This window comes from Heteronotia binoei, chromosome 1, assembly GCF_032191835.1.
Source record: "Heteronotia binoei isolate CCM8104 ecotype False Entrance Well chromosome 1, APGP_CSIRO_Hbin_v1, whole genome shotgun sequence".
NCBI classification, from domain to species: Eukaryota; Metazoa; Chordata; class Lepidosauria; order Squamata; family Gekkonidae; genus Heteronotia; species Heteronotia binoei.
In genome coordinates this window covers 47,818,106-47,834,144 of record NC_083223.1, presented here as the reverse complement: position 1 = coordinate 47,834,144, position 16,039 = coordinate 47,818,106, and the positions used below count along the sequence as shown (strand labels likewise).

The window sequence follows — 16,039 nt, the reverse complement described above, 5'->3', positions numbered from 1 at the left end:
TATCTGGGAGAACCGGGTTTGATTCCCCACTCCTCCACTTGCACCTGCTGGAATGGCCTTGGGTTAGCCATAGCTCTCATAGGAGTTGTCCTTGAAAGGGCAGCTGCTGTGAGAGCCCTCTCAGCCCACCCACCTCACAGGGTGTCTGTTGTGGGGGGAGAAGATATGGGAGACTATAAGTTGCTCTGATTCAGAGAGAAGGGCTGGGTATAAATTTGCAATTCTTCTAAATATTTGTTTTCAGAAATTTTCAGAGTCACTTTGTTTACCACTTTTATTGGTTCTCTTCTGGTAATCAGACTTGCTAGAAGCTAGTATAAAAAAAGGAACAAAAAAGAATTGTGAGAAACAATTTATTAAAATTCTACATTGCTTTCTATTCACAGAGTAACTTACAGTTCTGCAGTATTTTTTAAATTATAAACTCTTTTTGGAACTTCAAGCCCAGAAAAACTTTAAAAACCAACGAAATTATCCAGGGTACTATAAACTTTCACAAGTCCAAGCTCATTTCATCAGTGACCTATCTGACCAAATGAGCTTTGACTCATGACAGCTTTATACCCTGGAAAATTTGCTTGGTCTTTTAAGATGCTGCTGGGCTCCATTTTGTTTACTGTTATAGATTTTCCCACCTGAAACGGTTCTTAAAATTGCTTGCCATATGTCACAAATATGCTCGTTTTAGAAAAACAACTGTGAAGTCCTCTTGTCATTTTTTCCCCCAAGTTGACTTTTGAAAAAGGATGCTTTTAACTGCTTCAGTTCTAAGCACGTACCCTCCCAAACAGATCCATTTGGTATTTAAAATAAAAATGAGAGAAACTGTATATTGACTCTGTTCTCTCTTTTTTTCTTAGACTGTTGACCATGAGCCAGGATGTGAAGATGATGATGAAACTCTTCGGGAAATGGTGGAGGTGGCTGCGCAGCGACTCTATGATGCTCTCACCCCTGTACAGTAAACTGTGGCCAGTGTATATAGCAGAGTCAAGAGAACAATTTCTGCTGATCAGTTGATTCTTGTTCTGTTTTTTTAAATTAAAAAAAAAGTTCTTTAGTAAAAGTGCATACTCTTATTACCTAATATGAAGTCTGAAGTTACCGGGCTTTTAATGTGCACAGTGGAACTTGGAAACTTCCAGTTGCATACATCATGCCATCTGAGAAGCTGTTTCTGAAAATGAAGGAATTTTTAGAAGTATTTTTTTATAAACCTCAAGAAACTACTTCTGGGAAAGGAAATTGGGAAAGTCCTGGAGCATGTGTTACATTATACCTTAGTTAGGCTGAATCCTTTCCATCAGCTGTCACAGATCTTCCCAAAGGAAAAAGGCTGCAGATAGTTGTGTTGATCCAAAGCTAAAAGCCACATAATCAAAATGGCATGGGCCTGAGAGCCCTCTCACCACTTTTGAGGTATGCTGTGTTCTTGGATTGGGTTGGTGGAGGGGCAGTAGTTTGAGGGTATTCAGGATTACCCTTGCCTAAATTTGTATTCATTAACCTTCTTGAGTTTCTCTTTTGAAAAAAGGAAGGTGACATATAAGATAAATACTTATTGTGCTTAATCTAGATACATTGAGCCAGGCAAAGTAGTATGAAGCAGGAGTGTGTGTTTTCTAACTGCAAGATACATAACTAATGATGATCCAGCAGCCCAGTAAGCATCTTGTCATTCCAAATCCTCTGATGATCTGATGGTTCAATGCAAATATTAAACAACAAGGAAGACAAGAGGGATCCTTGTGAGGCCCCACAATAAAAACACCAGCACCACTTTTGGGAATTGGCCAGCCAAGTAAGACTGGTACCCATTAAAGTGGCACCGATTACTCTTAATGTAGCATACCATGGTTTATAAGAGGGGTGGCCAACAGTAGTTCTCCAGATGTTTTTTGCCTACAACTCCCATCAGCCCCAGCCAGCATGGCCAATGGCTGGGGCTGATGGGAGTTATAGGCAAAAAACATCTGGAGAGCTACTGTTGGTCACGCCTGATTTATAATGAAAACCACAATAAGATCCCAGAGAATCAACAGGAATGTATTCCTGTGATTATCAGCAGAGACAAGGTGGCCAAGGCCATTTCTGTCCTAAACCCAGCCCTGAATTCAGGTTAAAGGAGGTAGATAACCTGCCTGCTCCAAGACTTCCGACTGAACAGTCTATTCAAACACCTTGCCCCAAAAAAGGAATGCTACCCACCAGGTAATGGTTGTTCACGTCAGTGGGGTCCAGGGATGCCTTATTCAAGAGGGTTTCATGACCACACTTTTAGATCTGTTGGAACTACACTCTCCTCATAGTCACTTAATGCCTCCTGGGACCACTTGACTAAACCAACCCAGCTTTGACAATATCGGCCACAAAGGGCAGTTTGTCCACTTCATCAGGCCTCAGCAACTGAAAGGGCAAACTGCTACCCCACAGGAAAGTCATCCATACAAGTTGGACCAGGTGGCCCTTCAATACTGTGACAGAACTGCCCCAACGATGGAACCTAAGTTATGGCAGATGCAAGGGGACCAGCTGAGAGTCAATTTGGTGTAGTGGTTAAGTGCACAGACTAATCTGGGAGAACCAGGTTTGATTCCCCACCCCTCCATGTGTGACCTTGGGTCAGTCACAGTTTTCTCAGAGCTATTTCTCAAGAGCAGTTCTTGGAGAGCTCTCTCAGCCCCACGTACCTCACAGGCTGACTGTTGTGAGGAGGGGAAGGGAAAGGAGATTGTAAGCCACTCAGTGAAGGGTGGAGTATAAGTCCTGATCCTAAAGGGCAAGCTGCTACCCCACGGGAACAAAACTGCTTGAGGTAAAGTTTCAGAACCACCAATGGGCTGATCCAATCTATAGCTTACCTCAAATGTAACAGTGTTGACCAAAGTAAATCTGCTCAGTGATGTGCATTTTGAAGTTTGTAGCATGCCTTGTTAAAAACCAAGACTGAGCAAAATACAAACTAATTAAGCTTCTTAAGGGTATGGGGTTTTCACAGCAGGAAGGAAAAAAGATAGAAAATAGTTTATGAGAGGCTGTCCAAGTGCCATCAGATCCAAGTTTGTGACTGCAGAAAGCCATGCGTCCATTTTCAAGCACTTAAGAGAACAAGTTATCCAAAGGTACAGCCTGTGCACTCACTGTCAATCTGTGTACTCTCATATAACCCATCTTTATCTGCCCCTAGAAAAGTGCTCCAGAAATATCTGGCCAAACTAAACTTAAAAGGGGGACTTAATTTATGTACTTTTCTGGTCTGTTTTTTCTTTTTGTTGAATTATTTATCTTCACATTTTTGCAATAATTCAATGCTCAAAAAACCTTAAACTAGCACTACTGTACAGCAACTCTATCTCATCTATCTTTAAGTGCTCTTAAAACACACATCAAGTTAATTCTATTATTGAAAAATTATATCTACAAATTGCATTAAAGCTTGATCTAAGGATGCAACATTTATCTTTTAGGAAAGGCTTTAAAAAGAGACAGGTACACTCTGCCCTTCTTTGGACTGTACTCCAGAACTACAGAATCTGGAACTCCAGAAGTAGTTCAATTGCTGGAAATCACAAAAACTTAAACCTGAAAAATATTTACTCAGAAGTTAAATCAATGGAACTTTCAAGCAAAACCAGCTAAGGCTGAGCTGGAAGTCTCCTATGCATTCATTTTTAAAGTTTGCACAGTAAATTTCTTAACCCTTTCCAGAGAATATTAGGAAAACAACCCTTAACCTTACAGTCCTTTTAAAAAAATGAGTAAAAACAAACCATGTCTGTTGTAGAAAAGCTCAGAACATACTAGTATCAAATGAGCATCTGATGGGCCAAATCTAACACTGAACTAGGTGCACAAAGCCCCGGCAATGAATAGAGTTGAGACTTTATAATCCTGCAGCTAGAGATTTAGACAAAGCAGTGAATATTAAGTATATTCTGATTATTATCCATAGTACAGATAACAGAGGTATCCATTTACAACCAAATCTGCAAATCCTACTAACTTTGATGAGCCTCATTTTCAAGTAAACATGCATATTGTAGCCTCAGTTAATACTAACAGATGTAAAGATGAGACAAAAGGCTAAGCAGATATAGGTCTGGGTAAATGTTTAGATGGAAAACCTGAGCTTGGATTCCATGGCTTCCCAAGTCTCTTGGAGTTTGCACTGTAGCATTTTGCAACTTCAGTGCAGATACCAGATGCATGACATTTAACCAGTACTTAAGACTGAACATTTCCTTAACAGTCTTAAGAGATCTATAATATTAATTAATGCAATATCCATTCTGGTAACAATCAAGCCTGTAGGCAGAGGAAAAGTCCTTTAATTTAAATTAGTAGGTGATTCTTGATAACACATTTTAAAATCCAGATTTCAGAATTCAGTCTCTGAAATGTGTATAATTCTACCCCCTGTGTCGTTTTTGATTCCTAAGGGTTCCCTTGTACCTACTACTAAACTTGCTACCATGCACTTGCTGTTCCTTTTTTTGCTCTAAAGGCACAGACCTATGGGTAACAGAGGTAAAAAGAATGATTCACAATAAGAAAATTATTACACACACACAAACACACACAAAACACAAATCCCGAAATCTCTTCCAGCTTTTCCATTCATGGACTTGGCTTTTTTATTCTCCTTTTCTGTTCCTTCAGCAGGTATTATCTTCTCCCTCCTGTCTTTTTTCCATGTGGAACCCTTTCTCTCTTTAGACCAGGGGAGGCTTAACTTGCCACATAAAATAAACACCAGATGTTTGAGAGAAGGAAGAAAGGAAGATGGAGATGAGGGAAAAGTGGAAAGAAAGCAACTTTAAACGCATTCTCCAAGCCGCTGGCTGGCTTGGAGAAGTGGTTTAATGAGAGAAATGCGTTCTCCAAGCCAGCCAATGTGGTGGTGGGAGCTTCAAGAACAACACAATATGCGTGAAAGAGCCACATGTGGCTCCTGAGCTGCAGTTTGGCGAGTCCTGCTTTAGACGTTTAGCTAAGGCTGGTCTCTAACTACAGAAACTGCTAATTACACACCTCGGCCTTTTTGTTCTGCATGTCTCGGAGCCACATTTAGGTGCTATTGCTGTGCTGCAAAGTACTGGATTCGCGTTTAAGGTTCACTCTGTGGTCTCGGCTTTGACATGTGATTTGATACCGGACTCGTTCGGGGGACTTTGTTGGAAAACACCAGAGACCACTCGATGAGGCTCCCTCCCTCCAGATCCGTCTTTTGCTTGCCCCTGCAGCCCCTCCCAGTGGTGCTTCTGAACGACTGCAAAGCGAAAGCGGCTTGGAAAGGCCTCTCTCTTCCTCCCGGCGCTGCAAGACAACCTCACGTCCGGCTCTTGGATGGAGCCGGGCTCGTCGATGGCCGGGGCGGAGGCGGGCGCCTGTTGCCGCGGGCTGTTGCTGCGGCGGCCTCGTATCATTCTTTTCGGAGACTCCATCACGGAGGTACTTTTGGGCAGGGGTGGGCACATCTTGAGGCATTCGTGCCTGGCGGCAGACCTCTTTTACTCTTGGCTCCTATTTCTTGGGGGAGCCGCTTTGAAAAAAGACCGTTCCCGCCACTTTTCCTCTCTTTTATTTATCTCCCCCATTAGCGTCTGATATCACTTCCCCTAGTTATGGCTGCCCCGGCCCCCTTGAAGAGCAGACGTAACATTCAGCAGGTGAAATTTTCTGGCATCGTGGGAGAGACATTATGGGGAAAACTGCACCTTCTGATCTTTTGCCTTACCAAACTGATGCTGCTACGAATATAGATGATCAGATCTGGAACTGACACGACTGCTGGTGATCTTGGTGGACCAAGGTGGCTGTGTTTGAATTACAGGTGGAAGGCTGCATCCCCTTGTTGGTGGCTATTGCCTTATATTTGCTGCGCTGTTGGAGTCATTTGCAACTCGATTGCCTTGAGCAGGGGTTGCCAAACTTGCTTAATGTAAGAGCCACACATAGAATAAATGTTTGAGAGCCACGAGGGAGGGAGGAAAATAGATGGAGAGAGGAAGGAGGGAGAGGTAGAAAGAAAGCAACTTTAAATGCATTCTCCATGCCACGAGCTGGCTTGGCTTGAACAAGTGATTTAAAGAGAGAAATGCCTTCTCCAAACTGGTCAGCAGGCGGGCGGGCGTCAAGAGCCACACAATATGTGTGAAAGAGCCACAGTTGGGCCACCCCTGGCCTTGACCATCCACACAGGAAATGCTGTTCTGACTAATAGCCGTAGTGATAGATCAAGGTGGGCAGCTGTGTTGGCATTTATATATTTACTTATTGCACTTATAGCCTGCACTATCCCATGATGGGCTCATCTAAATTCCATTTGATGGAATTTCTAATTCCATTTAATTGTCCGAGGAAGTGTGCTTGCACACACAAACTCTCACCTTGAATAAAATGTTGTTGGTCGTAAAGGTGCCCCTGGACTCCAAATTTGTTCTAATCACCATAGTGCAATGATAACACAATATCCTGAGATGTGTGAGTGTAACGCGTAGATTTCTGTGTGTTCTCGCAATGTGAAGGCTCATGTGATTTTTGTTGTTGTTTCCATCCAGTATTTGGATATGCTTTATTTCCTTGCAGTGAGCTTAAAGCAGAATATTTACTGAAGTAGTTGTATATCCCTTCTAAGATTCATGGCAACTTCTAATAGGCTGGAGTAAACAGTGTGTTTGAGCCTAATGAAGTTTTCCATTAGCCAAATGAAACTTTCCTTTCTCTCTTCTCCTGGTATGGCCCCAAATGCTCCCTGAAATGATGTTCTTGAGGATCAGGAATAACAGGAGGGAGAAATTGAGGAATCTGAAGGGGGGAGGTCAGCAAAAAGCTTCTCCTTCTGTAAATGGAAAGTTTCCAACCTTGTGTAAAATGCAGCTTACATAAAAAGAAATGGGGTGGATCCTAAACATGCCACAGAGCTTTCCCACCTCTTTTCTGCAGTAGCATGCTGAGATCTCCCAAAGCGTCCTTTGGGCTGGGGAACCTTTGGGAACTATTGGGGTGGGGGAGCTCAAGGGATAAACAGTAAAATGGGCACAAGTGGAAGTACTGCTTGTGTGAGAATCAGTTTGGATCTAGGGGAGTATTTCTATGAACACAAAGATGTCTGTGCCTAAAGCATGACTTTCCCACCTCCTCCTTCTGTGGCAACCTGAAATGTATCCCAGCATGGTGTTCCTAAGGAACAACAGATCCCTGGAGCAAGATTTTGAGAGACATTTTGGGCTGCCTGACCCAGGTGAGGTGCGGGGGGGGGGGGGGGGGAGGCAGGAAATGTATACATTACAGGTGGATCTCCTTGCACCAATAGAAATGTAGCTCTGAATTCAGGCTATAGGATACATCTCAAGGAACTGACCACAAATTTTAAAAAGCTATTTTTAAAAAAACCTAGCACAACACCAGGACAGGAATCACAGCACAAATAAACTTGCCATCCTCTAAATAAATAGCATAATATTCACAGAGAGAGAGAGAGAAATGGTGGCTTGTTGAAGTATGCAAATATGGGATTGGATTTTTGAGTTATTTACGGGGACAAAAATAAACTCCTTGCATACAGAAAAATACTGGTGGAAGACTTAACCTCCAGTGTGGCTCGTTTTCTCCATGAAGAGGGTGGGAGCATTTTTGTGGGGCAGCCCTGAAACGAATTGTTTGCAATTGATTCTGTGGCTGTTTAAGCTTGTCTGCATCTTTTTCTCCATCTTTTGCCTCCCATGTAAGCTCCTTGAAGCACAGTCCTGTATTTTTGTCCTTACCTGTAAAGCACCAAGCACGCTGCTTGTGTTGTGTTTATACGCAATTCCCCAGTGGCAGCCTGAAATGGGAGAGTCCAGGGGAAGCTCTGCCACCTGACCCTGGTGATTGTATAAATGGACCATTTATTTTCCCCGCAAAATGCCAGAGCAGCCATTAGCACCAAGGAGCGACCCTGGTTCCTAGCAAATAAACGCATCAGTTTCACAGCTTGTTTTTGGAGGCTGTGATAGCACAGCACAGTGCTGGGAAAAGACGGCTGGCTACAGCAAATTGCAACTGTCTGTTCATTTCACTTAATTGTCCATTGTGTGTCCCTCTCTCTTAGTTTTCCTTCCAAGAAAATGGATGGGGAGCGTCACTTGCCCACAGACTGGTTAGGTATGAGACATCAACTTTATGCTTCGGCAGTATTTACAAATCAACTGATGAAAAGTTTTGGTGACATTTACTTTTTCTTTTAAATGAAAAATAAACATATCAAGAGACCATTACATTTCCTAAATATACTGACTGGGAGCCACTGGAGCATTTCCATGGATGGAAAGATTTCTGCCTATGCAGTATGACTTTCTCACATTCCCGCCCACCCCCCCCCCAGCAGCCCCAGCACCCTCCTTCCCAGATTTTTGGGTTGCAGTGGGACAGAGAAGGCAAGAAATTTGCACTCTCTGGGCAGAAGTCTTTCCATCTGTGGAAGCACTCCAGGGAATCAAAGTCATTATTGTTAAACGTGAACCATTATCAGTGTGAAATATAATGTTTCTGCTATGGAAGCTTGCAGGATGACATTGGGCCAGACAGAGATCCCTGGCCTAAATCTACCTTTCAGGGTTGTTGTGAAGATAAAATGAAAGAGAATGATATAAGCTGTATTTGGTCTCAGTTAAGGGCAAAATCTGGATAGAAATGAACGAAAAAAATAAATAAATGTTGCATGCCATGGTATAATTTGTTTTCTCCCACTGTTTAATTATGAACACTTTATAGTGAATATTTAAAGCCTTAATTTTTAAAGAGACCAAGGCCAATTCTAAAATGAAGAGCATGCAAATAAAGTCCGCTATCAAAGAAATCAGAAAATGTGTGCAAAAGTCTGATGTGTATGTATAAGCATGTATATGTTTATTTCAGAAAATGTGATGTGTTGAATCGTGGGCTCTCTGGCTACAACACCAGATGGGCAAAAATTGTTCTTCCGAGACTGATTCATAAAGACTCCAGTGTGGAGAACACTGTGGCAGTCACAGTCTTTTTTGGAGCGAATGACAGTGCTTTGAAAGGTATGGCATGCTTTCTACTCCTTTCCTTCCACAGTGGCTCTCTTTCAAAAAGTTTTATTAGTTACGGATGCTGAACGCTCACTATCACGTAATGAGAATCTTCCATACCATCTTGCTAGTTTACGTCGTCTTATATAGCCAGTTCCTTTTTTTTGTCAGTTAATTGATGGCATTGTCTTGCCTTGCCTTGCCTTGCTTAACTTGTCAATATAGAGTGAGTTCTCTGCTCACATTTCATGCGGCTGCAAAGGAAGGGAAGAATACCACCTGTTATGAATGTCAGCTATATACTTGCTGCTGGAGGATGTGGTAATGGTATAACGATCCCCCCCACCACCACACACACCCCGGTTCTCTTTCTTCTTTGTTTCTCTGTCTGTCCCACTCAGGTGTTTAAATGTATATAAATATATGCTGACCCAGCCTAAGGAACTGAAGGAAACGACTAAATCCTTTTTTTTCTGTCTGATAATGATATGCAAGAGGCTGTTGGTAATTAAAAAAACCTGCTTTATTTCACTTTTGAAAATAAATAGGTAGGTGTCAGGTTTAGGACTTAGAGGGTGAACAGGCAGCTGGAATGAGGTAACTTTGCATAAATATAAACAATTGTTTGTCACAAACAAGTAATTGTTCAGTTATACAGAAAGGTCTTTAAAATTGAAGAGAGAATTTTCTTGCAGTCTCTAGTTACATAAGCTTCTTTGTCTCAAAGATATTTAAGCTGGTGAAGGCAGGAACATTCACAGAAGTTCCAATATCCCTTCTTAACCACTTGATAGGGATCACCCACTTTTTGCTAGGAGCTATTTCCCACAGGGGAGGACCACTCATCCCACTTCCCTAATTCAGGATCCTTCTTGATCTTTTCCCTTTGCATAACTCCCCTTCACTGTCAACTGTCATTCCTAACTGCCACTCTCAGCTGTAAAATTCAATTTGAATCCCCTATCACTCAAGGTTCTCAGACCAGGTTAAAGCATTAACCATGAACTATCCATTATAGATGGTCACAAACATAGATCACTTTAAAATTAGGTTAAACTAATTCATGGAGGATGCAGTCTATCAATAGCTACTACCTTGGTTACTGAAGAGAAACTCCGCATTCAGAGGCAATAAACCTTCGAACCTCAGTGCTATGAGGCAACATCAGGGGAAGGCCTTGGCCTTTATGCTCTGTTTCTTGGCCCTCTAGAGCAATTGGTTGTCCACTGTGTAAAACAAGATACTGGGCTAGATGGACTGCTGGTCTGATCCAGCAACAAACTTCTTACGTTCTTATATTCACTGTACAGATGTGAATCCTAAGCAACATGTCCCACTTGATGAGTATGCTGACAATTTGAAGAGTATGATACAGTACCTAAAGTCTGTGGACATTGCAGAGGATACAATTATTTTGGTGACACCCCCACCCCTTCAAGAAACAGCCTGGGAAAAAGAGTGCATTGCCAAAGGTAAGAAAGGGTTTACATCCTGACCTCATCTTATCTATTTTGTATAGATGGAGATTCTCTTTTAAAACAGAGATTCTTTCTCCTTTAAAAGGCTTCCTGCGCCAAACATTGCCGGCAATGAATGTGGAGGCCTGCCTTGGGGTGCCAGGGAGAGGGTGGGAGTCTTGCTGGTTTACCATCCGCCCACCTGACTCCCCAGTGAGGCTGGCTGAGGCAGTGGCAGAGTGGGGCTTGGGTTTCTCCAAACTGATAGTTTTGAGGACTTCAGTGTCTAAGCTGATGCTACATTGCCTGGTGCCTCCTTGGATTTTATGATTGCCGTGGCATCCTTAGGATCCTCCAAGGCTGTACTGGCCCTCTCGCATAGAGCAGGCTGCACACTGGATCTGATATTTTGTTCAGGAATTGGTCTGGATTCAGCAGTGCTTTGCAAACCAGTTTCTGTGAACTGATCATGACCTTGTGAAGGTCGCTTTGAGATTTGCCTTCTTCAAGCTTATTTTTTGGGGTATTGTAACTGTGCATGCAAGAGGGAAGGAAAGGGTTAAGAGAGTTCTCTCACTTGGGTACCCTTGGCAGTTGACCCCAACCTCTCATTGGGTTAAATGTTGGGCCTCGTTGGCCATTAATTGCCTTCTCTTTCATCTGAGCCTGCTTGCGGGGAGGGTGGGATACAAATCCAATAAGTGAAATGAAACAATGAAATGAAATCTTAAGTCTTAAAATCTTAAACAGTGCTTGATAGATGAGTGGGACAGAGCCAATTATTACCCAGTATCTAATCCTCCATTTCTGGGGAAAGTGATTGAGTAGTGGCTGAATAGCTCCAGGAATTCCTGGATGAGACATCTGTCTTAGATCCCTTCCAGTCTGGCTTCCAGACAGGGTTTGGGACCGAGACAGCTGTAGTTGATGATCTCCAGTTACACCTTGGAACAGGCAAAATGGCACTACTGATCCTGTTGGATCTGTCAGTTGCCTTTGACATAGTAGACCCCTTGGTCCTGGTGAACTGCCTAACCTCCCTGAGGGTGAGGGGTACAATCTTGAGCTGGTTCTCCTCATTCCTTCAGGACTGGTCCCAGAGGGGAATTGTGGGTAGAGAGAGGTTGTCACCACAGGCCCTGACTTGTGGAGTCCCGCAGGGGTTGATTCTCTCCCAAAGTTATAAGCATCTATATGCTTCCTCTGGTGGAGATTGTCAGGAGGTTTGGAGTGGGGTGCATCTTGGCAGATAGCTCTACTTCTTATTTGAAAAGCCTCTGGTGGCTGGAATTCTGGTGTTTGCCTCCTGTCTGGATGCAGTGGTAGAATAGCTAGGTGAGAGTTATTTGAAGCTAAATCCATCTAAGACAGAGATCATGCAGCTGGGGAGCCCCAGGCCGCTGGGCTGGCCTACTGACCCTTGTTGGGGTCCAACTCTCTACAGTCAACTTGGTCATGGGGCATGTGGAACTTTCTCAGTCCCACCTACCTCACAGGGTATCTGTTGTGGGGGAGGCAGGTAAAGGAGATTGTAAGCTGATTTGAGACTGAGATTCAGAGTGAAAGGCGAGGTATAAATCCGATATCCTCTTCTTCTTTGTCTGGGGGAGAGGCTCAGTTCTTTGCTCTCCATGGAGAAACGTGTCCTCAGTGACAAAGACAGCATTGTACCATCTATGCCAGGCCCGCCAATTGGCTCCGTAACTATTTTGGGAAGATCTTGCCACAGTAATTCATGCAACAGTTGCCTCAAGACTGGACTGCTATAATGTGCTCTGTACATGGTGTCTTTTGACAATGCTTTGGAAACTGCAAATAGTTCAGAATGTAGCTGCCAGATTGTTGACAGGAACATCCTGGTCAGCACATACCGTATTTTTCGGTCCATAAGGTGCTCGGGACCATAGGACGCACCTTCCTCCTGGGGGGCGATCTGCTGCCTCCGCCTCCGATCCCGGTGCTTGCCCTGCGCCTGCCTGCTTGGCTCCAGCTTCTTCCAGCAAGCACTGGGATCGCTCCACGCTGCCCCCACCGCTTCACGAGCACCGGCTGCGGAGGGGGCAGCGTGCTTCCTCTGTGCCTGTCTGCCTGGCTCCAGCTCTGACGCTTACAGCAAGCGCCAGGATCGCTCCCTCCGCCCTCCGATCCCGGCGCTTGCTTTACGCATCAGAGCTGGAGCCAGGCAGACAGGCACGGAGAAAGCACGCCACCCCCTCTGCAGCTGGCACTCGCGAAGCGCTGGGTTTGCGGAGGGGGCGGGTGCTTCCTTTGTGCCTGTCTGCCTGGTTCCAGCTCTGATGCTTAAAGCAAGCGCCGGGATCGGAGGGTGGAGGGAGCGATCCTGGCGCTTGCTGTAAGCGTCAGAGCTGGAGCCAGGCAGACAGGCACGGAGGAAGCACACTGCCCCCTCCGCAGCCGGTGCTCGCGAAGCGCTGGGTTTGCGGTGGGGGCAGCGTGGAGCGATCCCAGCACTTGCTGGAAGAAGCTGGAGGCAGGCAGGCGCGGGGGAAGCGCCAGGATCGGAGGCAGCAGATCCACCCCCCCGGAGGAAGGTACCTTCGCTCCATAAGACGCACACACTTTCCCCCCCACTTTTTTTTTGGGGGGGGTGCGTCTTATGGTCCGAAAAATACGGTATAACACCTATCCTTCAGCAGCTGCACTGGCTCCCAATTAGTTTCCAGTGTTAATTCAAAGTGGTGGAACATACCTTTAAAGCCCTAAATGGCCTAGGATCCTCATACCTTTGGGACCACCTGTTCTGGCATCATCCTCCCCATTTTTTCTGATCTTCATGTCAGAATTTATTGCTCCACAAACTGTTTACCTTGTGTCAACAAGGGTAAGGGCCTTCTTGGTAGTGACCGCATACTGTGGAATCAGCTGTCTGAAGAGGTAACATTGTAGTTATCAATAAATGCAACTTAGTTTTTAACAAAGACAAGTCTGATCATTTTGGAACTTCAATGAACCCTTTGCTGACATTAGGTTCCACAAGGCATGCAAGCCTGCTGTTTTTTGGGCAGCCTTTGGGTGATTGTGATCCACCAGGCAGCTGGTAAATTATGCTCCAACTGTGTCTTCACTATCCATGCATCCTACCTTGCTTGATAGTGGATAGGTTCTAACTGGGATAGATTTTTCATTGTTTTATATTTTAAAGTTTATTTACTGTATCTTTTGTACTGTGTTATCAGATGTATTTTATATGTTGCTAGCTGAGTGGTGCAGAGAGTTAAAGCTGTAGTACTGCAGTCAGAGCCCTCTGCTCATGACCTGAGTTCAATCGCAGCGGAAGCTGGTTCAGGTAGCCGGCTCCAGGTTAACTCAGCCTTCCAAGGTCCGTAGAATGAGTACCCAGCTTGCTGGGGGGGGGGGGAGTGTAGATGACTGGGGAAGGCAATGGCAAACCACCCCGTAAAAAGTCTGCCGTGAAAACGTTGTGAAAGCAATGTCACCCCAGAGTCAAAAACAACTGGTGCTTGCACAGGGGGCTACCTTTACCCTTTTTTTTTTTAGCTGCTTTGAGTCCCATTCAGAGGAGAGGGAGCAGGATATAATTTTGGTAAATAAATGAAATAAATATATCTGTGCTGCCAAATCCTTTGCATGCTCTTTGGGAAATGACTTGCCAATAGGCCTGGCTCCTTTTCTCTAGACTAACAGCCATGCAAGCAACCAACTAGCTCATTAAAAACAAAATGTTATGCATTGTTGGCTGAATAGGGCAGTCTTCTGAAGTCAGTCTGACTATTAAAATCCAGATTTAGAATTTGATATACAGAGTTACCCCACCTGCAGCATAAAAGAAATAGAAGGGTGCATTACATAAAACACACTGGTGTGCATGTCACAATCCTCTGTTGTGTGCAAATAACTACATAGATGTTGAATTCTGTCACTTTTGAGCAAAGGAGGAGGAGAGAGAAGAATTAATGCTGGACATGGAGCTGATTCATAGATACTAAAGCACAGGAGAGCTTTCTCTGGATTGGATCCTCTGTCAGTCCATAATATTTGTTAGTTCCTATACCTCTTTCTTCCCCACTGGGTACTCAAACTTACAAAAGAATACCTGAGAACCACAAATATATAGAACTCCAGCTTCGGGGGTGATCCTGGATCCACTGGGCTGTGAGCTGAGAGCTCTTTGTCTCTTGACAAGAGGCTGTAGCCGTGCCCAAGCTTAAATATCTGTTAACAGGAAGGGAAACAGAAGTTCAGCCCCACATTTTAACCAACTGGGGGCACACTCCTAAGATTCTCCATCTCTTGTTAAGGCAACCTATGAGATACTTCTTTCCCAAGCCAAAATTGTTCAAATGAAGCTGCTCAGGTGCACATGAGAGCCTGTGTGGTATAGTGGTTAAAGTGTCAAACTAGGGAGACCCAGATTCAAATCCCCATTTTGCCATGGAAGATTGCTGGTGACGCTGGGTGACCCACGCTCAGTTGAACCTAGCCCACAGGGTTTCTTGTGAGGAAGAAGAGGAGAAGAGAGAATGCTGTAAGCCACTTTTCCCCATTTGGGAGGAAAGTAAGGTACAAATGAAGCAAATAAATCAGATCTCAACCTAGGTGTGTGCACTTTGTCCACCTAGTTTAATCATATAGATAGCCTGTTCAGCCTGTGCATTCTTGAGAGGCAGAACCTCAAAATATCTTTAGATTAGAACCCTGATTGGTAGTTGTGTGTTAATTCCGCCCCCCCCCCCCCCAAAAGCATATTATTGTTATCTGAATTTCTTCTATTCTGATTTGTACTCTCCCCCCATCCCCATTTCTCAATAGGTGAGAAATTAAATCGTCTCAACACCACTACCGGGGAGTATGCCAAGGCATGTGTTAAAATAGCCAGAGACTGTGGCACTGAGGTTGTTGATCTGTGGACGCTCATGCAAGCAAACAATCAGGTATACATTTTCACACTGAAATGACTGCCTTTCCAGAATGTGTGGCTGGAAGCAGCAGAAACAGAGGTGTCCTTTCTGTTTCTGCTGACTACTACAGCTGTCTGTTTCTGCTGACTACTCATACTAAAGCTGTCTGTTTCTGCTGACTACTAAAGCTTTCTTAAACACTGCTTCAGTATTCCTTCTCAAAGACCACCAGAGAGCTAATTACAGCATCTTTTCAACCTCCACACTAGGACTTCAGCCGTTACCTATCAGATGGACTTCATTTATCTGGGGAAGGAAATAATTTTCTGGCCAACCAGCTTTGGTCTGTCCTGGAACGAAGGACGCTGGCACTCCCTCTGCAGCTGCCGTACTGGCGTGATGTTGACCATCTGCATCCTGAAGCCAGTCTCCTAGGGAGTCTGCACAAGTAATCAGAGGGACAAAACTTTAGCGTCTTGACAAGACAACCTCAGTGTGTTTGTATATCTGCAAAATAAAAATGTTTTACTTCGCAAATTTGATTTTTCTCATTAAACAAGGGACTTTTAGCACCACTTGCTGTAATAAACAACTGAGTTGCAATAATTTTGTTCTGTTTGGGTGTGCAGCTTTGAGAAACTCTTAACCATTAGCTGTTTGTACAGAA

The 16,039-nt window shown here is 44.1% G+C and overlaps 2 protein-coding genes across 3 annotated transcripts in view; both read left to right on the top strand.

The window, feature by feature from the left end:
* CPSF3 (cleavage and polyadenylation specific factor 3) overlaps positions 1 to 1,066 on the top strand; it is a 28,613-nt gene extending 27,547 nt beyond the window's left edge. For both annotated transcript variants that reach the window (XM_060234165.1, XM_060234174.1), the window contains one exon: positions 861 to 1,066. In XM_060234165.1, the coding sequence (XP_060090148.1) occupies positions 861 to 965 (105 nt within the window). In that variant the 3' untranslated portion in view covers positions 966 to 1,066. The remainder of the gene's footprint in view (positions 1 to 860) is intronic.
* A 4,003-nt stretch (positions 1,067 to 5,069) lies between these two features.
* Positions 5,070 to 15,909, top strand: IAH1 (isoamyl acetate hydrolyzing esterase 1 (putative)). Its single transcript, XM_060234198.1, has 6 exons — positions 5,070 to 5,451; positions 8,093 to 8,145; positions 8,899 to 9,047; positions 10,346 to 10,507; positions 15,284 to 15,405; positions 15,642 to 15,909. Exons 1-6 carry the CDS (start codon positions 5,347 to 5,349, stop codon positions 15,822 to 15,824), a joined length of 774 nt encoding a protein of 257 aa, XP_060090181.1. The 5' UTR covers positions 5,070 to 5,346; the 3' UTR covers positions 15,825 to 15,909.
* The last annotated feature ends 130 nt before the right edge of the window (positions 15,910 to 16,039 follow it).

What these genes read in the sequence shown, in the direction of transcription:
- IAH1 (XM_060234198.1), top strand. Translation starts at nt 5,347, where the DNA reads ATGGAGCCGGGCTCGTCGATGGCCGGGGCGGAGGCGGGCGCCTGTTGC. An exon ending in AAAAGAGTGCATTGCCAAAG is followed by an intron (nt 10,508 to 15,283) that starts GTAAGAAAGGGT and finishes ATTTCTCAATAG; the next exon opens with GTGAGAAATTAAATCGTCTC. An exon ending in TCATGCAAGCAAACAATCAG is followed by an intron (nt 15,406 to 15,641) that starts GTATACATTTTC and finishes CCTCCACACTAG; the next exon opens with GACTTCAGCCGTTACCTATC.